At 45.3% G+C, this 20,769-nt stretch overlaps 6 protein-coding genes across 6 annotated transcripts; 5 read left to right on the top strand and 1 right to left on the bottom strand.

Moving 5' to 3' along the window:
* Positions 1-528: 528 nt before the first annotated feature.
* BDB00DRAFT_867670 (Glycerophosphoryl diester phosphodiesterase family-domain-containing protein) lies at positions 529-4,956 on the top strand (the record flags this gene model as incomplete). The annotated part of the gene is made up of 10 exons (XM_053126371.1): positions 529-661; positions 799-1,123; positions 1,225-1,276; positions 1,375-1,686; positions 1,835-2,300; positions 2,381-2,692; positions 2,786-3,576; positions 3,661-3,778; positions 3,863-4,797; positions 4,897-4,956. The coding sequence occupies 10 exons, from the start codon at positions 529-531 to the stop codon at positions 4,954-4,956; spliced, it is 3,504 nt and encodes a 1,167-aa protein (XP_052984789.1).
* Positions 4,957-5,186: 230 nt separating this feature from the next.
* BDB00DRAFT_452373 (uncharacterized protein) lies at positions 5,187-6,716 on the top strand. The gene is made up of 3 exons (XM_053117443.1): positions 5,187-5,681; positions 5,871-6,016; positions 6,156-6,716. Exons 1-3 carry the CDS (start codon positions 5,406-5,408, stop codon positions 6,445-6,447), a joined length of 714 nt encoding a protein of 237 aa, XP_052984788.1. The 5' UTR covers positions 5,187-5,405; the 3' UTR covers positions 6,448-6,716.
* A 290-nt stretch (positions 6,717-7,006) lies between these two features.
* On the top strand, positions 7,007-9,398 carry BDB00DRAFT_800641 (P-loop containing nucleoside triphosphate hydrolase protein). Its single transcript, XM_053121801.1, has 8 exons — positions 7,007-7,286; positions 7,396-7,442; positions 7,540-7,764; positions 7,847-8,084; positions 8,176-8,297; positions 8,362-8,688; positions 8,791-8,905; positions 8,973-9,398. The coding sequence occupies exons 1-8, from the start codon at positions 7,160-7,162 to the stop codon at positions 9,284-9,286; spliced, it is 1,515 nt and encodes a 504-aa protein (XP_052984787.1). The 5' UTR covers positions 7,007-7,159; the 3' UTR covers positions 9,287-9,398.
* A 3,720-nt stretch (positions 9,399-13,118) lies between these two features.
* On the top strand, positions 13,119-13,591 carry BDB00DRAFT_729887 (PSP1 C-terminal conserved region-domain-containing protein; the record flags this gene model as incomplete). The annotated part of the gene is made up of 2 exons (XM_053118293.1): positions 13,119-13,372; positions 13,465-13,591. Coding segments are annotated over 2 exons (381 nt in total), but the record flags the coding sequence as incomplete, so codon positions are not given.
* Positions 13,592-13,698: 107 nt separating this feature from the next.
* BDB00DRAFT_800634 (DHBP synthase RibB-like alpha/beta domain-containing protein) lies at positions 13,699-15,343 on the top strand. The gene has a single exon (XM_053121800.1). It carries the CDS (start codon positions 13,898-13,900, stop codon positions 15,146-15,148), a length of 1,251 nt encoding a protein of 416 aa, XP_052984785.1. The 5' UTR covers positions 13,699-13,897; the 3' UTR covers positions 15,149-15,343.
* A 1,169-nt stretch (positions 15,344-16,512) lies between these two features.
* On the bottom strand, positions 16,513-18,434 carry BDB00DRAFT_925272 (uncharacterized protein). Its single transcript, XM_053128802.1, has 3 exons — positions 18,024-18,434; positions 17,351-17,588; positions 16,513-17,016 (listed from the first exon to the last, which is right to left on the bottom strand). The coding sequence occupies exons 1-3, from the start codon at positions 18,120-18,122 to the stop codon at positions 16,829-16,831; spliced, it is 525 nt and encodes a 174-aa protein (XP_052984784.1). The 5' UTR covers positions 18,123-18,434; the 3' UTR covers positions 16,513-16,828.
* Positions 18,435-20,769: the final 2,335 nt, after the last annotated feature.

Genomic DNA, 20,769 nt, shown 5'->3' with positions numbered 1-20,769 from the left:
AGCCTACTAGTCATGAGGTGTAATGTGGCAGACGGGCTTTTTCTTGGTGGCACTAGATATTTACTACCATTACCATTAATACATTATCGTGGATTGGTGTTGCCAATAGATACTACTGCTATTACAACTTGCGAGATCTCAGGTACAAATGAAAAAAAAAATTGGTTACATACAGCACTACGGACAATTGGTGAACGGATGTTTCAGGATACCAAGCCCAAACTATCATGACGGGCGTCTTTGTCCTTCATTCGTGCGTAAACATGTCGCATATTCATACCATCGTTTTAGAGGGCGAAACACGTAAAAAAGAAAAAACACGGGAGCATCGTTTTGAGATCAAACGAAAACTGTGATCTACCCCCCAACTCCGTCTCCCCCCATAAACGACACAAGCTTGCCAAGTTGAAAAGCATAGAATCGGAACTAAAAACTGGCATTTACTTCTTTCTCTCTCCTCCACTTATACCTTCTCTCCCTCGCCTTTTCCAAGCACTTACTTTATATCTCAACAACACCTATCTGACCATGAAGTTTGGTAAGACATTGCTTCGCAACCAAATCCCAGAATGGTCCAAGAACTATCTGTCCTACAAATCTCTCAAGAAGACAATCAACGAGGCTGCCCGCAATTCACCGCCATCGGAAGAGGCTACGACTGGTAATGCGATTAGAGGACAATAACGGGAAAAGCTCTGAAACGTCTCACCCGTGTGTGTATGTGTGTGTTTGGTTCCCGCGTCTGTCTGTCTGTCTGTCTGTCTACCTACCTACCTACCTACGCATATACGGTTCAAGCCATTTTCTTCCAGCTGGACAGAGAACTGGAAAAGGTCGACACGTTCTATACGTACAAGCAATCGCAGATCGACCGACGATTGTGGATCTTGTCAGAAAAGTACCACCAGTACAACAATGAAAAAAGCGTCAAAACCAATGGGGACGTGACCAGTACAGCTGCTAATGGTGGCGGCGATAACAACAACAGCAGCAGCACAACAAGCTCGTTGCCAGATATCCAAGAAGAGCTTGTCAGTGCGTTGCAAGAGACACGTGCGCAAATGAGCAAAATTATGTGGTTTGCCGAGCTCAATGCAAAGGGGTTCCGAAAGATTTTGAAAAAGTTTGTCATCCTCCAAAATAGCAGGGGAGAAAGAGAGAGTGGGTGGAAGAGTTGCTGACGATTCCGTTTGGGTCCACGTGTTGACATTCTTTGTGCGATAGGTTGGATAAGAAACTCGGCCTGGACACTCAGAATGTATATTGGCAGACCAAGGTAATATTTTCAGTTTTTTCCCGTTAGTGTCGTCAGGAGACTATAGGAGAGAGAAAAGACGCATATGGTAGGCTTATACAATGCATCCCATCGCTTAGGTTGCCGTGTTGCCATTTGCATCGCACGAACACATCCGCACAGAAATCGACAAGGTCAACAACTGGATCTCTACACTGGCTGTGACTGATGACCGGTCGTTGATGCGCGAGTCGACCATACGCCATCCAGCCTCCGTATCCGTCAAGTTGCCAATGCCGGACACTATCCGTCGCTACAACAATCTCTTGACAGACCAGGAAAACGAGCAGTGTGCCGACGCCATCGATGCAGACGACTCCGAAAGGCTGGCATTGCTACTCAGCAGGTCGAATTCTTTGTCGACTGTCAAGTCAAAGTCAGACGCCGATCAGGTAAGAGACCCCCCCAAACAGGGAAAGCGCTGGAAACGTGGTCATGCTTGCTGATGTGTGATGTGTGTGTGTGTGTGTGTGTAAATGATTGTGGGAAAACCAAAGCTTAATCGGAGAATAACACAGTTTGCCATGTGTTTGTGTCTAGGCACGCTATACGCTTCTAGAACTTGCCGTTCAACGGGATTCCGTACGCTGTATCGAATATTTGGTCGAGAACGGTGCTAGTCCTCTAGACCATCACGACATCAACGAGCGCAACTTGTTGCACAAACTGTGTATCTTGTGTGGTGAAGCTCGGCCGGAACAGGGATCATCGAAAGTCCTCGAATCTCTCTTACAACTATTACCCAAACTGCCCGTACAGACGGATTTCGCTGGCCGTCGACCTTTGCATTATGCTGCCGAGTTTGGCCAATCAGAAACTGTGCGTCTACTTATGGATCATGCAGTGAAGCACGGTTACTATAGTGATGCGGGATTTGCGGATCCTGTTTGGCAGGATCGTGAAGGTCATACGCCTCTGTTCTTGGCCATTCTCCATGGCAATTACCAAACATTAAGCGCGTTGATCGAATTTGGCAACATCAAGGATGTCGATAGAGTTATCGCAGGTACATTCGAGAATGCTTCTTCTTGTTTATCCATGAGATGGGATCGGATGAAAATATAATCTCATACGTGAGTTTTATAGCGGCTTCCCAGCGACAAGCCAATGTCAGCAATGGTGTGACAAGTGACAACGAACAGATTCCCGAATTTGCTCGCTTGTCACACCATCCCTCAGTAGTTGCCATGGCATGTGCACAATCCAATTTGGACCTCTTAAATTTGCTCATCGACAATGGTGTCCAGGTGGATCTTGCCGATGAGGATGGTGAGACCGCTTTGCATATTGCGATCCGTACCCATTTCACCGATGGTGTTCGAGCCCTTATCTCGCGCGGTCATGCCAACGTCAATCTTCCTGAGAAAATCAACGCATGGACACCCTTAATCATTGCTGGTTAGTAACTACGGATATGCTAGTAGCAAACCATTTCATTGAGGGAAAAGAATGGCTATACTAACATACGTGGAAATTACACGCATTGCATAGCCATGGAAGGTTGTCAAGATATTGTTGAGTTGCTCTTGGAGGCCAAGGCAGACAAGTCGTACATCGACAACGGTGGATGGGCAGCTTATGAGCATGCGGTGTTCCGTGGACATCCCGAAATTGGACGCTTGACGAAGCCGGATATCGACGTAGAGAAATATAAGTTCCCTGCTCCAGCTGCTAGTGGACAGAGCAATGGCAGCCAAAGCCCCACTACGAAAGCACGATCGCGAGCTGGCCGTCTGTATGGTCACAAATATCTGACAGATCAGTGCATGATTATCATCAAGTTGGGCTCGAACGACGTCCGGAACCCGCTGTCACAGCGATTCTTGAAGCTTGATGATAGCACGCTTGACGAACAGCGTCTATCCATCTCCGTTTCAGCCATCAATGCTACCGGTGAATTACCGATCCTCGACTTGCCGCCAAACAACCAACAGCAATTGTTGCAGCCAGAGCCCATGGTGCTTTTTGCTACAAAGCCCGAAGACGTTGTTTTACGCTTTGACTTGCTGGAAACCTTTGGATCACCACGGGCCGACAAAATTATCGCACGAGGTACAGCGACGCTGGCTACTGATCTGATTTACACAAAGTCGAGAGGATTCAAGGGCCGGGCACCGGGCAATTCATCACTGAGAGGACAACAGTCGGTGCCTTTGGTGCAGGCATCTACACTTGATTATATCGGCTCGCTTGGATTCGAGTACTTTGTGGTGACACCGTTTTTCCATCCAAAAATGACCGTTGGTGATCGCTACACATATTATAAATCTCTAGACACTAAGGTAAAAGTCGACTACTTTTCATATAAGAGCTTGATGAATACGCCGAGATGATCTATTGAAACAACAGTGCTGTGCAATCCATAGATTATTGGTCATCGCGGATCTGGTATGAACCAACGCGCACCACATCTTCAGGTCGGCGAAAACACTGTGCTCTCCTTCATTACTGCAGCCTCTTTGGGAGCTGAATATGTCGAATTTGGTAAGGCCACTTATAATGTGTCTCCTTTTCAAGTTTCTTCCTGGAAAATAAGGGGCTAACATTCTAAATCCTATTATATTGTAGATGTCCAGCTTACGAAGGATCTGGTCCCGGTAATCTACCACGATTGGACAGTGACCGAAACTGGCTTTGATATCCCACTCAATGCTATCACATCAGAGCAATTTCTCAATTTGCGACCTTCAGGCCATATCAAGGAATATCACACTGGTGTCAGTGACGGTACACACGGAGAGATTCAACCAACTTTCAACGGCGCTGCTGCTGCTGCTGCTGCTACTACTCCCTCATACGATATTCCTGCCGTTGAAACAACCGGAAATGCGCTTAAAGTACCATCACCACCCAACAAGCGTGTGAACCGTTCTAACTCGTTGAGCGCCATTGGTGGATCCACAATGCATGGTCGCACAGTTGCCAGCAATCGACTTGAATTTACACGCACCAACAAACTCGGCAAACTCAAGGGCAACGGTCCTGAAACCATTCAAGCTCCCTTTACGACCTTGGCCGAAGCATTGAAACTGATTCCCAAAACCGCTGGTTGCAACATTGAAGTCAAATACCCCATGATTGATGAGGCAGAAAGTGACGAGCTGCACCAGTTTCAAGAAATCAATATCTTTGTCGACACAATTCTCGAGTGCGTGTATGATCATGCTGAACAAGATCGACGAATAATCTTTTCCTCGTTCCATCCTGAGATCTGCGTTGCGCTGAATCTCAAGCAGCCCAATTATCCCGTGTTTTTCCTTACGGATGCTGGCACGTTGCCCATGGCGGATGTTCGCTGCAACTCGTTGCAAGGCGCTGTACGATTTGCAAAACAGGCAGATTTGCTGGGTATCGTCGCTGCTAGTGAACCGATCCTCGAGGCGCCACGAATGACAACCATCATCAAAGAGTCTGGCTTGCTGCTTTTCACCTATGGCGTGCTTAACAATGAAGTAGAGCATGCTGTTGCGCAGAAAAATTACGGTGTCGACGCTGTAATTGTGGTATGTCTCTTTGATCGTTAGCTGTAATCCAGTAGCAGACAACTTTAGCTTTAGGCTTGGATCAATACATGTTTTAATTAACTTTTTCCTGCGTAATAGGATTCTGTGGTGGCAGTACGTAAAGGATTGCGAGGCGACTCACAAGCATCTGCATCTTAATACAAAGCTAGAATGAAAATACGCTAGACACAAGGGGCACAAATAAAAGCATATACAGATTATAGTTATTGTTCTCTATGCAAGCCTTATCTGCAGTAATAAATCATGGCATGACGATCACATCCCGACTGCTGAAAGTCTTTTGTGGGATTATCCGATACCGGCAGCGAAGAGTGAAAGAAAAACTCGTCAATCCCTGGTTATGAAAATACACTAGGTTTATAGTATACCTGTCTTTTATGATTCGTGTGACCATATAACAAGTTGTGTGCAGGTGTGCCATCCGCGGGTTGCTATACAGTAAACTGTAGAATGAGGGACAAAGAGCAAAAAGCAAATTATTCCCGCTGTGTGTACAAGTGTAATCAATCAAAATAATTATCTGGGACAAACCACTCAGGTCTATAAGTCACGCCGTTTCACTTCGCTTCTCCTCCGTCGCTACCACCATGGATTCCTGGGACGACACTAGCGACGAAGAATATGCTCCAATTACCGCCTCTGCTTGGGGTGATCAATCAGCAACAGCTTCAACAACACCAGACAATGACGAAGAAGCAAGCGGCCCTGCTTCTTGGGGCGATTTGGTCGACCCCAATTTTAAATTGGGCGCCAATGGTCTCGGTGGGGGAAATTTGCACCGAAAGGGCAAGAACTACAAACCCGTCGATGAACAATACATTTTGAATCAACGGCTTAAAATCCCTAATCCATCACAAAAGAAGGTAATGAATAACATTTGTGTGGGTTTTTTTTCCTAAAAAAGTGGTGCTGACACGAAAGGCGATTGACGCGATCTCCACAGAAAGGGGGTTCAAAGTCAAGAAAAGGACCACCACCGCCTGTCACGTCAAAATCACGCTCTTTACCAAATACTACCCGTAAACCCACTTCTCGACCACCACCTCCTTTAGCGTCAACACGGCCACCACCTGCTTCTACGACGCGACGTCCTCCTCCGTCAAGCAACAACGCATGGTCAAGCGGGGCGTTGGTTGACGTGCCCTTTTGGGAGAAGAAGGATGCTGCAAAAAATACTCCATCTACAGCTACTAATAATGTAAGTTTTGATTTCTTCAATTCATTGGACTCTATTGACCATCCCATACCAAAAAAAACACGCACCATTGCTATAGTCCTCATCATCTGGAGGAGCTTCTACTGGTTGGTCCAGTTGGGGTACTCAACAACAGCAACAGCCGCAACAACAACAACGTAGTAGGCCAAACGCGCCTTCGAGCTGGGACAACACGCCTTCAAGAACCACCGTTCCCGACAGCTGGGATGCACCGCAGCAACAGCCACAACCACAGCCCGAACGGCAGCGGCAGCGGCAAGAGAATGGACGGAGCAACAGTACTTTGTGGGACGCAAAGCCTGATGTGCCCTCTAGCTGGGGTCATGAACCTGTCAAGGAACCACCAAGGCTACCTCTATCAACCCAACGCAATGTGCATACAGATCCTCGTCCAGTTCGTCCTGCAGACATGAGACCACCTCCAGGTCTCTTCAAGAGCGCGATTTCTGGAATGAGTAACAAGAAATCAGGTCCACCAGGCTTGTCTCCCATTCCACTGCACCAGCGTTCGTCTACACGTCCATCTATACAACCTTCACAGCAGCAGCAACAGCTGCAAACAGCATTATCGCATTTACCGACCCCACCGCAACAACAGCAACAATTGCAGGCACCTCCTCAGCAACAACAACCTCCACAGCAGTTGCAGCAGCAGCATCCAGTTGCACCAGAAAAGAAAAATCCCATAGTTATCACCATTAACATCGAGCTCGAAACCGGCAATAAAATACCTGTGGCGCTTCGTATGTACGACGATCCCCTAGTAGTAGCGCAACAGTTCAGCTATGCGAATGCCATCCATGACCCCAACGTTACAAATGCTTTGCATGAACTTTTTAGTAAACAGCAAAAACAGGCCATCCAAAAACGAAATGTAAATAAGCACATAAAATAATAATAGCGAATTTGATACCATCTTTTTTACTACGCACACACTTACACACCAATAAACCAGAGCATTTGAAATCACACAGCATCCCTCCTTCCTTTTTTCTTTTCCCGCACTTAAACACGCATATATACCGTAACAAATGACGCGTGAATACTTGTCGGCTTGTTATGGCGATGAAGGATCTCGGTAATGTCCTTTCAAAATGCACCTGAACACAATTGGTTTGCTTACGAATGAATACGGTGTGCGCGATCGGATCCTTAATATATAGCATCACACAAATTTTTGATCTTGCATTTGAATCGGATCGGGATCCCTGGGCACCACGATCTATATTAGTCACCGGCGATTCAGGTGTAGGTATGTTGTTTGTTTACACTTGAATCATGTTAGAAGATCGAGGATGTTACTGAGGGTTTGATAGCAAAGGTTTAACAGACAACTGCGCTACTGTTATTGTATTACCCAGGAAAGACGACAGTACTGAATATGTTGGCTGCAGAGCATCGACTAAAGGTACACATTTCAATGTTATTACTATTATCGACATTATACAACGTTTGAAAAATGAATAGGTTGTAATGAAGAAAGGAACATCCCTGCTCCTGTATAGACATGGCGGATATCGTTGGGTGAACTGGCAGCACAATATGATGGCAAGCTCGGTATAGGATTAGAACGCGTAGCATGGCAAGCCAGGGAAGAGTCCAAGGGCATCATTTGGATTGAGGATATAGACTTGTTTTGTCCACAGCGTGGTGAAGCACAGGATACGGGTTTTCTCCAATCATTACATCGTATCGTTCATGAGTTAGAAGGTGTACCTCATGTTGTTCTGGTAAAATTGATATTAGCTGACAGAGGAAAAAAAAAGAGATTTACCTATTTTTGAATTATATGATAACGAACATTTGTGATAGGTAGCAACAAGTCGCGATCCATCTACGATTGCCTTAGACGCTCGAAGTTTATTCGATGACATGGTGACATTACAGATACCCACACCAAGTGAACGTCTAGCACTTTTACGTTGCTTGGTAAAACCATTAGATTTGGCATCGAACGTTAATTTAGAGTTATTGAATGCACAAGCACATGCATTCGTTGCGGCTGATATGGCAAGATGGTGTCATCTTGCTCTCGAAACTGCTCGTTATGGTACATCGACACACAGCTCTTTACTCAATTATCCAGTGAAAAAGAAAACATAACGAGATCATTTTCTTATTCTGTTTATTACCGAATATAGGACAAATTACCTTGGCTGATTTTGAACAAGCCATAAAACGAATACGTGTCAGTGGAATTCAAATGGCAGAAAAACCAGAACCAGTGCAATGGGACGATATTGGTGGATTAGAAGAAACCAAGGTAAGATGTTAATACTACTTGCTTATGACCATAGACAGATTAATAAAAAAGGACGTTTATTTAGAAAGCACTTGAGGAATCAATACTTTGGGTGTACAAACACAGTGATGCTTACAAGCGATTGGGAGTGCGTCCACCACGAGGTGTTCTACTCTATGGTCCTCCAGGCACAGGCAAAACCATGCTAGCTAAAGCCATTGCTACTGAATCATCAGCCAATTTTTTACCTGTGAGCATACCGGATTTGATTAAGGGCGAGGTAGGCGAGTCGGAAAAGGCCATTGCAAATGTATTTAAAGTGGCAGCACGATGTAGTCCCTGTGTAATCTTTTTGGATGAACTTGAAGCTATTTTCGGTACGCGTGAAACAAGCGGTGATGTTGGTAAAAAGGTTGGTTAAATGCTTTAATGTGAAAGGAAAGAAGAGGCCTTTTTTTAATATAACATACCTGTGTTTCTTACTTGACAAACTTCCCTGCTTAATTTTTTCTAGTTGATCTCTCAATTCTTGATTGAAATCGATCACGTCGGAAAAGCGGATCAAGGAGTTCTGCTACTTGGTGCCACGAACCATCCAGATGCTATTGATCCTGCCATCTTACGACCTGGTACATAATTTAATCGGTTAAAGAGAAAACGAATTAGTATTAGTTAATCATATAATATATATAATAGGTCGACTGGATCGTATGATTTATGTGGGATTTCCGAATATGCAAGAGCGCATTGGTATCCTGAAAGTGCTCGAACGAAATACAGTGGTCAGTGGCAGCGTGGATTTGACATGGATTGCCGAAAACACGGAAGGTTACTCGGGAGCTGACCTCAAAGCTGTCATGCGAAAAGCTGGTCTTTTGGCTCTCAAGAAAAGCTTATCGCTATCGTCACAATCGGATGAATCGGTTACTATTGGACAACAGGATATACAAAATGCCATTCACGCTGTGACACCCTCATCTTACTCATCATCAGCATCCACAAGCCCATAATTGATTTATAACTCATCATCATATATATATGAAGCTCTTAATATCATCACATTAATAAAGCCCATCTGTTCACAGTCTATTGCTATATACTGATTAACGAACAATAAGAGCCCTCTTCCGCTTTTCTATAAATGAGGCAGAATACGTATCACTTTCGAATAACGAGGACATAAATTGTTGTTTAATTTGGTTTCTATTATAAGCTTTTATAAGCTTCATGAAGGCACAATCCTGTATTTTCGACAATGGAAAAGATGAGATCACCATGGCTTTGGTTAGGTGCGGGAATGGTACTCACTATAATTTCCTGGTCAAAACAGAACAAAGAAGATGCTGTATACGTTTGTCTTCTCTACATAACCAAAAAAGAAGTTCAAAGGCAGGTGCTAAGAGCTTATCTTCCATGTCACCAGGCCTCGCAACGAATTGTTCATGTAATGTTAGTAGCGGGCAGGCATGCGTTATTTTCGCATATTGATACTCAATATTGTGTTATTGGAGGTACGAGCATCCAATGGTAGAACCTCTCAAAAGGCAGACTTAGTAAAATACATCACCTTTGCGCACTTAACTCACACGTATTACTGATGAAGGTGCCAAAGGTGGCAAGACGGTCCTCCGGCCGCGCTTCTAACATGCGGACGTATGGCTGCCGGTTGTGATTTTGTCCAACTTTTCTTGAATCATCATGTGGATGCGTGTTGCAGGTGAGTTTGAGAACCTAGGATACTTTCTATAGTCAATATCGATCGGTAAAAGCCATACTAGTAAATCAATTCACTCACAGGCTCGTCAATACATGATATAAAGGCAAGTTATCAAAATCGGTTGCAGTAGGTGGAACATAGAGCTCAACTTCTTCCTTTCTAGCCTCAAAAGCGTGACAAGCCCAAATAAAGCCATCATAATGTAGATATGCATATCGTTATGAAAGAGAATTTCATATACCTGAAACTATTTGGTTACTGCTTCCTCCATCGTACTGGTTTGGGTACTCTAAGGAGCAAAGGGCTTGGTGTGCATACCCAGACTGGATTGTGTTTGAGCAACCTACGCTGTCAAGAAAAGCCGAGGAATATAAAGGCGCGTACTGGATATATGATACTATAGTGGAAAAGAGTCGCAGGACCAACAAGCATTAGTTGTCAGAGAGTTGAAGTCCGAACGTGATAGGCATCCCAGAACTTCCCCCCCCCCCACACCACTTGCGAGAAAACAGCGACAGCGCTTCAAGCGCCCTCAAGAACAAAAGACATTGTTAGTCAAATGGTTCTACCAGACAAAAGGCAATCAATCGTGCTCTAATTTTATCTACAGACAAAACTTGAAACGGGGGAGACTAAGAGAGTGAAGGTGGTATATAGAAATTTGTGTGCGCAGTTGTCGTTTATTGCTTCACGACAGCAAGCCTCAGACCCCGTACACCTTTATTTTATTGCTCGCTTAAGCGTTTTCTTACATGTGCATAAGTTCTTTGTCGTTATTACTGCCTCTGTTTACAATATAATGTTATCATATATAAAGTAACACATGATAACATTAAAACTGCTACCACGTTTGTAACTTGAATTTTTTTTTCGCTTGCTCGTGCAGAGCTTCTTTCATAAACTTTGCTTCTAGTGCATAGATCTTGATCCTTTATACACGTATGCTGTAAGCAGCACTGATTGAGACTCGTTAATCCTGGCGTATCGTAGTGGGAAATTTCTCAGTTAGTACAGACAACATGCACAGCCCACAAAAAAGCGTTTCATGTGACCATAAAATGATGCTGTTTGTTGTGTCAATTTGCCATCGAGCCATATTTCTGTTATCGCCACTAGTATTGCTATCACTACTATTGCTATCACTAGATGTAGATTGATCACTGAGGGACAAAGGCAGATTATGGAAAGGCATCGTCCTATTTTATTGTCATCAGATTGTACAGTGTCTTGCTAGTAAAGAACTGTTGCCCAACACAACTCGATGATTTTCTCATCGTGTTAGAAATTAGCGCAGGATGAGCAGACGCATTGTAACACAAGCAATTTACAACGTTGGTAACAACTTTGCTCTCCTTGTTCCCCACTCGGCCCTAGAACAGTTCACACGCATATGCGCACATCTGAGATAATTAGAGTGGCCGTGGTAAGGACCAACGATGCAAGTGTACCTGTCCTTGCTGTGATGAAGCCACGGTTACATCGAGTAGTAAGCGGTGGCAGAAGGGGTATGCTCTGGCAGCAATGGCAACAGAAAGAAGAGAAAGGAGTGGGGTGATAGGAGAGCCATTCGGCGGGAGAAGATCCGAACGGCATAAGACGAGTGGACGAGCTGTCCGAGCTTATAACGACGCGTGTTTGTTTTTTCACTCGTGGCACCTTCTTTTTTTGTACTATGATACTACAGTACAGTCGTGTACAGTAAATATCTTTCTTGCTGCTATCATACGTACAGTACGCTGCTGTGTGTGGACAATGAGTGACTCTTGTCTAGACGGACCCATTGAGCCGTGGTTCTACCAAAACATGAACCCCAAAAAGGGACGCACACAACAAAGAAAACGAGGGCCGAAAGGGACAAGGAAAGCAAAGGGAAAGCCATAACAAGAAGCGGGTTGGGATCCATAACAAGCGGCGGCAGCAACGTATATAAAAGAGAGGTTTCATGCAAACAGCTCGAGTCAGCTGAACCGCCAATTCCCACAAATAAGTTTTTCGAATTCTTCCCCACCTTTTTTGCGTTTTCTTCCATCCTCTCTCTCTCTTTACTCCTTGCTTCTCTTCACTACTACTACAAATCACTATGGCTGCGTTACTCCCTTCCTACATCCTGTCTGATACCGCATCCGAGTCGTCACTTGCCAGCTCCCCCACCACCCCTGCCTCCGAGTCTTGGCTTGATGACAGTCCCTCCGTTGACCTTGATTTCGTTGACCTGGAGGACACTTCCAAGAGCACGGATACCAAAGACAGCAGCAGACTCATTGACAAGACGCCGCTACTGTCGTCGTCATCGTCCGCGTCGTTGCTGCCACCCAAAGCTACGCCTCTTCCCTTACCCTGGTCCTCATGGCCAGCCACCACGTCCCCTACCTCGTTCTGGTCGTCGACCATCTGGAACAGCAACAATGGCAGCAGCAATAGCAACAGCATCGCAAATACAAGGGCACCATCACCACCACAGCAACAGCGACGGCGAACAGTAGTTATGCCGCCACAGCCATCACCACCCCAGGACAGTGGTTATTACACTGCTATGCGACGACAGTCGGACTTTTTTGACGGTTCCCGCCGACGGCTTTCTTCATCATCATCCGACAAAAAAGTCTGGATGGGTGCGACTAGTGCTGACGATTATTTTCTTTCAGAGCAATCACAGCAGCAGCGACCGTAAGTTTTTTAATTCCTTTTAATATAACGTCAGAATCACCCGATTCATTTAAAGAAATTATCGTGTTACTAGTAGTCTTCATGGTGCTCCAGCTGTTGCTCGCCCTCCCACGATTCCTACAACGTCCAGCATTACTCGGCAAAACGAACTGAGCCCTGAACTGTTACAACACATTGACGATTACTTTAGTCCTGTCCCTCGCCCCCTTCCAGTCACTGCTGCTGGAAACACTTTGCCACCATCCCCTCCGTCTTCCTTGCTCTCCACCAGTCCATGCCAGCCACCTGCGATTGGCGATGACACATACAGCATGGGCAAGGGGATACCCCTGCACCATCTTGCAACAACTGCAAAGCTATTCACCGTCGAACTGACCCCAGGTGCCAAGCCTGAAGTGTTTTACCTCGAGGACTACGCTGATGATCATGGAGAACAGCAGCAGGGCACTGGATCGACGGTACACGTTGGCGACCTGGCAATTGTGGAAGCGGATCGCGGTCATGATTTAGGCAGGGTCGTGGCGTCTAACCTTGCAGCGAACCTCTTCCCGCCGGATCTGGTGGTGCGTCGTCTGTATCGACTTGCAACGGAAGCGGAGATTGCCACGTTGCCTGCGAAGGTGCATGATGAGGCCAAGGCCTTGTTGGTGTGTCAATCCAAGATCAAGGAAAAGGACTTGCCCATGCAGGTGGTCAGTGCAGAATACCAGTGGTGTGTTTCTCTTTCTCTCGTTCGAATCGCTCACTCTAATCAAAGCTACAAGTCACTAACTAATGCGTGTGTTGTTCATTACTTGATGATAGGGACCGACGCAAGCTGACATTCCATTTTGTAGCAGAAGAACGAGTAGACTTTAGAGAACTTGTAAGGGAGCTGTTCAAATTGTACAAGACGCGCATTTGGATGTGTGCTGCAAAGCATCCACGCTGAATTCGAAACCCTTCTTCATAAGTATCTACCTTCCTACCTACCTACTTACCTACTTACTACTACGCAGTTATTATTACTACTACATCAATATCCCTTTGTTGTCCTTCTTTTTCCAATGCATCATCACTACTGCTGTATCACTCTTTGTACTGTACATATCAAATACACACACACACACACACACACACAACATGCTGTTGCTTTCTCATCACACAAAGGGCGTATTACGCAAAGCCACATTCTCGAATTTGAGGGGTGTAATTCATCCCGTTTCGGTCTTTTTTTTTGTAATCTTGTTTTTCGTTCATGCGACGTCTTTTTAATACTCTCTTTTATAAGCAACAGCAACGCACACGCCTTCAACTTTTCTCTTTCAATTATACCCCAACCATGGCAGCACCTTATCATACCAAAATCGTCCCAGTCAACCCGTTGCATTTTCAGTTTGAGCAAACAACACACGGCGACGACTTTGCCGAACAAAACGCCAAACCCGTCATTGCCGATCCAAAGGATCAAACGGCGATCGAAGAAGCAGCTCAACTGCTAACAGCCGGAGATGCTGTGGGCATACCTACCGAGACCGTGTATGGTTTGGCAGCCAATGCATTATCCGCTGATGCCGTTGCCAAAATCTTTGCTGCCAAAAACCGACCTCAAGACAATCCACTCATTGTCCATGTTTCTTCGCTTGCCATGCTGAAACGCATTCTACCCAACAATACGATCCCACCTGTCTATCAGCAAGTGATTAAGCACCATTGGCCCGGTCCGTTGACGATTATTGTTCCAACGAGCGATCTGATCCCAACTCAAATTACATGTGGCCAGCCCACCGTGGCTGTTCGGTTCCCTTCACACCCAGTCGCGCGTGCTCTTATTAACCAATGCGATTTCCCGCTTGCTGCGCCTTCTGCCAATTCGTCGGGTAAGCCTTCGACGACACTCGCAAGCCATGTATTTGACGATCTGAAGGGCCGCATCCCGTTGATTCTGGATGGTGGTCCTTGTAACGTGGGCGTGGAGAGCACGGTGTTGGATGGATTGCGGAATCCACCGGCGATTCTGAGACCAGGCGGCGTCACCTATGAGTCATTGAGTTCTTTACCCGGGATGGAAGGCCTGCAGGTGTATCGGAAGGATTTCATCGATCGTGCACTGGAACAAGCGCCTACAACACCCGGTATGAAGTATCGTCATTATTCGCCCGAGGCCAAGGTCATCTTGCTCGAGAATGCAGCGGACCCACATACATTTGAGCGACAGTGGAAGCAGGAATTAGAAAAGCAAGAGAAGCCTGTGCGTCGATTGGGATTGTTGGTCACTTCAAAAGATACACCATCAGTGGTCAATCATCAAGGCGTGGAATGTATCCCAGTGTTTATGGGTCGTGGCGAACATCCAGAAGAAGTGGCACGAGGCGTTTTCAAAGGCCTGCGTGACCTCGACACGCAGAATGTGGATCTGATCTTTGTACAGGGCATACCAGAGACAGCGGAAGGTATGGCTGTCATGAATCGACTACGTAAAGCCGCCTCAAAAGTCATAGAACTGTAAATAGAATTTGTTCTTTTCTTCCTTCCTTATTTTTGCTCTTGTACCATATATTTTCTATTGACTACTATCTTCCCCACCCCCCACTCCTTCGCCCAAGAATACATTAACCCTTTCTTTGTATACACAGCCTTATTATTCAATCTATTCTTAATACATACATTGCACATGCTATATAAAAGAAAAACAACCTTTGCTTCTAAGATCTGTGTATATGTACATATAGGAGCTCTTTAGTAAAATGTAAAGTTAGATCGATGAAATCAGAGGACGGTACTAGTACGAGCCACAAACTGCGTCAATTAAACCAAGCTGTCGAGGCAGGGCTCTGACGCAGTCCTGCAAAGCTCCAGGAGCATTTCATAATGTTATAACAACACACATGGTACCGAAGTGTTATTTCACCTCCTTGTTGATGATATAGCTTGAATCGGTTCAGTGTCAACGAGTTCCATCGACCATACAGCATGTGCCACGAATACATGTCCGTTTTTGAGCAATTCGTGTACCAGCTTGCTTACGAACTGTAAGAAGGCGCTTCGATGCATTGTTTACTCGATCAACTTTTCAAAAAGGCTCATATCTCTGAAGCAGAAGCTACTTCCGTTAGCTCTGTAACGCCCTCCTTCAGGCGTCTGAACTCTTCAGCATAGCCGAGAGATCGCCAAAGCCTCAAACAAGTTTATCCAGGAGAAGACGCCAAGTGAACTTCTTGTCCTAAATGAGAATCATATTGCTAATACTTGATACATTAGGAACGAAGTATGACATATTTAAAAAAAAGAGGCTTGTATTTGTTTCTCGTTCCTTCTCTTTCCCTCTCCTTCATTAAAATGAACAACAGTGAATCCCTACAGTATGCGCACTTCCAGCTAACATTACTCACAGTTAGCAAACTCATATTTTTTTTTCTTATTCGCCTCTTACCCAGCTCGCCCACTGTGGGAATATGGAGAATTGGAATTTGAGAATGAGAAAAACCATTTGTGGAGTTGAGTAAAGGATAATTGTAGAGGATCGCTACACGCGCTGCAAATTTCATTCCATATACCGGAGTTTGTTCTCCATCGACATTGACTGCTTTGCAGACGATCACAGTGGCAACTATATTGTTCGTTGCAACTGTCTCCAATGTGCAATCTGGAACAAAATTGATGATCTCGCAGCAAATCTGAGCATATATCATCTTCTTGAACGAGCCCTTGAGCTCCCTCCTCGCTTCGCATGAAGAAGTCTTACATCAATATCAAACATGTACATACAAGTTTAACGGGTGAAAAGTTAAAAGAAACAATTTTTATTTGGTACAATTAACTACTAATTACTAATAGGGTGTCGATGTCTTAGCTTCTCTGCTCTTAAGCAGATACTGACAGGAGCAACCACTGGAAGGTGCATCGACATCTGCTCCCGTAACCCTCTCACCACAAAGCTAGGGTCTTGTCTTGGTCGCTTTGTGGATCACGGAAGGTCGATTGGTATTGAGATGCCCAGTCCGGTCTCACCAATCGCGATCACTTACCTACCTATTTATACAGTAAGTCGCTCCGTGTCAAAACAAGCATCAGCACCCACCCCTACACTTATCTACCCTCACTCACACTCACTCACATTCACACACACAGAAAAAAAGGAAGGGACTTACCATACGTGATCAAAAAGAGAAGAGAAAAAGCGATGAGTCTAGCCTTGAGAGTCGATGTTGAGAGTCGATTGCCGAGAGTCGATTGCCGAGAGTCGATTGCCGAGAGTCGATTGCCGAGAGTCGATTGCCGAGAGTCGATTGCCGAGAATCGATTGCCGAGAGTCGAACGCGATCCCCAGTGTCACCCTTGGCTCTTCCCTTGGTCCTGGTGTTGCCTCCGTTGCGCCTGTCCAACCCTTATTTCCGGTAATCCTGGCTGCCTCCAACTGGTCCCTGCTTGGTTTGTCCAGTCTCGCGTTCAACGGTGTTGGTCACAACCGGTCTCCTAGTGGACCAGAGGACGGAGGAATCCTTTTCGGTTTCTCGCCATAGAAATATGGTAGTGTCCTTTTGGTTGGATGCCTTGTTCTCCCGGTCTGGTCTACTATGGTGGGAAAAACCTAACTTATACAGTAAGTCGCTCCGTGTCAAAACAAGCATCAGCACCCACCCCTACACTTACCTACCCTCACTCACACTCACTCACATTCACACACACAGAAATAAAGGAAGGGACTTACCATACGTGATCGAAAAGAGAAGAGAAAAAGCGATGAGTCTAGCCTTGAGAGTCGATGTTGAGAGTCGATTGCCGAGAGTCGATTGCCGAGAGTCGATTGCCGAGAGTCGATGTTGAGAGTCGATTGCCGAGAGTCGATTGCCGAGAGTCGATTGCCGAGAGTCGATTGCCGAGAGTCGAACGCGATCCCCACCATAGTAGACCAGACCGGGAGACAAGGCATCCAACCAAAAAGGACACTACCATATTTCTATGGCGAGAAACCGAAAAAGGATTCCTCCGTCCTCTGGTCTCACTAGGAGACCGGTTGTGACCAACACCGTTGAACGCGAGACTGGACAAACCAAAGCAGGGACCAGTTGAGGCAGCCAGGATTACCGGAAGTAAGGGTTGGACAGGCGCAACGGAGGCAACACCAGGACCAAGGGAAGAGCCAAGGGAAGAGCCAAGAGAAAGACCAGGAGGAACCAAGGGAGTGAAGGAAAAAAGAAAAATGAAGGAAAGAAAGAGTGAAGAGAAAAAACGAAATGGCCTGAAAAATGTGGGCGTATTTATATCTTTTGGTATCATCAACCCCTGCAATTCATGGAAAGCAGTGCGCAGCGCACACACGCCCACATGATCATGATAGACTGGCAACTTGCGGTCCAGGCTGTTCAAGGACTCCCTAATACCATTTCCTGAACTTGCTGTTTCATGCTGCTGCTAGCCTTGTCGCGTAAACGAGTCTCGCGTTCAGCGTGGCGTGCACTATAATATATCAGAAATGCCATTTTTTGAAAGAGGTGTGTTTCAAAATATTGTAACGGCTTGACGTTTGGATGATATCAACACACCCTCTCCTTTTCTTCAACGATGCTGATGCTCGGCAGAAAAGAAAAGGGGATGTTTTGCTCGCACAAGGCACCATAAGGTCCAGCCTACGATTTTCACATGAGAGACTCCCAGCACTCCGTCTCCCAAGTAGACATCGATTCTCACGCAATTATCGGTTGCCGATCCTCCAAGCCCGCAATGATGGATGTGGACAGCTTAAACTAAACTGTCAAGGGCAGACTATAGAGCAGCATGGCTGTTTTCAGCATAGTATGCGCGTCATCCTAAAACTACTATTATCGATACAGGCTGCTTCTTCAGGTTGATAGTGCTGTTGGGTTTGCTCATTTTCTCATCCACCTCCCTTAGCAGTAGCGACACAAAGCCAATCAGACGTGGTGATTACTTCCTCGGCGTGTGTACGGGTGATGTATGATACATGTGAAAAAAAAACAAAACAAAACAAAAAACAGGTTTCGGCTGGAACCCTCCGAAAAAAAATTTTCCTTTCGATTATTTTTGCGAACAAACTACGCGAAGATAGAAACAAGAAAAAATAGGTGAAAAACGCGTACCAAAGTGTGGTAAAGCGCGTTGTAATAGTGTTACATACTGTCGCTACGATACAGAAGATCTGTCATTGTTCCCCGCGTTGTTGGCACGGACCTGTGGATGGGAGTGGGGGTACTTTTTTTTTTTTTCAAAAGAAGCGGGGTCTTGAACGTGTGCATGAAAAGGCACCCATTTTCCGCAGCGTGCTGCTTCCTCGCTTTTTCTCGATCACATGTGGTAAGTCCCTTCCTTTTTTTTCAGTGTGTGTGAGTGTGAGTGAGGGTAGGTAAGCGCAAGGGTGGGTGCTGATGCTTGTTTTGTAGGCACGGGGCGACTTCTAAGTAGGTAAGTGGATTGGTGAGACCGCTGGCATCTCAATACCGATCGGACCCTCCGAGATCCATAAAGCGACCAAGACAGAACCCAGCTTTGTGGTAGAGGGTTCGGGAGCAGATGCCGATGCACCTTCCCGGAAAGCTAAGACATCGACACTCTCGTTTTTGGACGAGCCTCTTTAGGAATTTGACCAATTTAAATAAAGGCCTTGTTGTTGTTGTCCCCCGTCTATCAAACATGTGCTGTTTGTTATTGTATTAGCAATACTTATCAAGTAAAAGGAAAAACACAAGGACGAAGCTGATCTTTAAAGCAAACTTCCTTGTAAACGGATTTTCTATACTGTCCCTCGTCTTTAAAAGTATCAATAACCGAAAACCAGCTAGCATTGACAAAAAAAAAACTTTGCTGGCATAGCAAGCATGAGTTGGTGGGATCGAATGACAGCCCAGCGAGTACTCGTACAACGAGGATCATAAGAACAAGGGAAGTTGTTAGCTGTGCAATGTCAATATAAGTTGTCGAGGGAATTATTCATTAGCTTGATAGTCCACTCTAGCTTTTCCTAGCGATATTATCCAAAAACGAGCATGAAGATCGTAGTCAAATCCAACGTTAAGTACCGTGATTATTATCCTTGAGTGCATATAGCTGACTTTGCCGGACCAACCGATGGCATAAAGCGTATGTATAGCTCAGGTGATGCAGGTATCAGCAACATTACTACATCGTGGTATCCTAAATTTACAACACTAACAGAAAACTCCTTCACGTAAAGCGAGCTTGACGAGTGACCGTCTAAACCAACTCTACCTAACGCACGACGCGTGTAATATAATAGACTCTCTTCTATATCTCCTATAAACTACAAAGGTATTGTTCCCGCAAACGGATAGTACCTCTAACACAACGTCATTCACGAATCGGATATGCCATAAGGAGAAGAAATCGTCAAGATTTCTATCGGAATGATCTATGTGATACATGAATATACTACTACTGCCTGTCATTAGTATAACACGAATTATTCACACGCCGGCCGGGAATGATGCCAGTTGTAAAATATCGCAAATTAACTGACAGAAATCAGTCGCGATTCACGCGAGATAAAAAGTTCATTCGTTGCCACAGAAACCAAATCTCCACTGCAGCCAGCACCACTGCCAAAATCACTGGTGCCAAGTCAAAGAGACAACAAGACCGCTTAGTTCAACAGAACAGATCAGTAACACTTGGATTCTGTTATTATGTAACAAACGTTTGTCACAATCGATCGAGAAACAACACCCGCAAAAGAAACATAGTATTGTAGCATACATAAAATAAATGTTCATGTCTCCTCAATAACATGCATGTCAGAGAGAGGCAGACACACGATGATTACCGCGTATGTTTGTTGTTGATGATCGATGTTGGTTATCTCTGTGGTTATTTGTATCGTTAGGATATGCTAGAGTATTATCGAAAATGTCCGTCTCCACGATATGTCAGGTACTACCTATTTTCTGCAGAAATCATCTTCTTCTGCCTGTTTCTGTCTCTCTTCACATGCCACATTTTCTAACATTATGCGATCAATGACGATTTCGCAACCTTACCCACAAAGTCCGACTTGCCAAAAAGAAAGCAGCCGGTAGCAAAACAGAGATACAGCAGAATCATGTAGAACGAGAAAGAAGAGAAGAAACGGTAACTTCCTTTTGTGGTAGTGCCCTT

Source organism: Zychaea mexicana (genome assembly GCF_025766255.1).
Source record: "Zychaea mexicana strain RSA 1403 chromosome Unknown BDB00scaffold_5, whole genome shotgun sequence".
In the NCBI taxonomy this organism is placed as follows: domain Eukaryota; kingdom Fungi; phylum Mucoromycota; class Mucoromycetes; order Mucorales; family Lichtheimiaceae; genus Zychaea; species Zychaea mexicana.
This window is presented reverse-complemented; position numbering and strand designations above follow the sequence as displayed.

Coding starts and splice junctions, on each gene's coding strand:
- BDB00DRAFT_452373 (XM_053117443.1), top strand. CDS start 5,406: ATGGATTCCTGGGACGACACTAGCGACGAAGAATATGCTCCAATTACC. Junction 5,682..5,870: donor CTAATCCATCACAAAAGAAG/GTAATGAATAAC, acceptor CACCTCCTTTAG/CGTCAACACGGCCACCACCT. Junction 6,017..6,155: donor CATCTACAGCTACTAATAAT/GTAAGTTTTGAT, acceptor CAACAGCAACAG/CCGCAACAACAACAACGTAG.
- BDB00DRAFT_800641 (XM_053121801.1), top strand. CDS start 7,160: ATGAATACGGTGTGCGCGATCGGATCCTTAATATATAGCATCACACAA. Junction 7,765..7,846: donor GTGTACCTCATGTTGTTCTG/GTAAAATTGATA, acceptor CATTTGTGATAG/GTAGCAACAAGTCGCGATCC. Junction 8,689..8,790: donor GCGGTGATGTTGGTAAAAAG/GTTGGTTAAATG, acceptor AATTTTTTCTAG/TTGATCTCTCAATTCTTGAT.
- BDB00DRAFT_800634 (XM_053121800.1), top strand. CDS start 13,898: ATGCGACGTCTTTTTAATACTCTCTTTTATAAGCAACAGCAACGCACA.
- BDB00DRAFT_925272 (XM_053128802.1), bottom strand. CDS start 18,122: ATGGCATTTCTGATATATTATAGTGCACGCCACGCTGAACGCGAGACT. Junction 17,589..18,023: donor AACAGCAAGTTCAGGAAATG/GTATTAGGGAGT, acceptor GAAATATGGTAG/TGTCCTTTTTGGTTGGATGC. Junction 17,017..17,350: donor TCTCTTTTCGATCACGTATG/GTAAGTCCCTTC, acceptor AGGGTTGGACAG/GCGCAACGGAGGCAACACCA.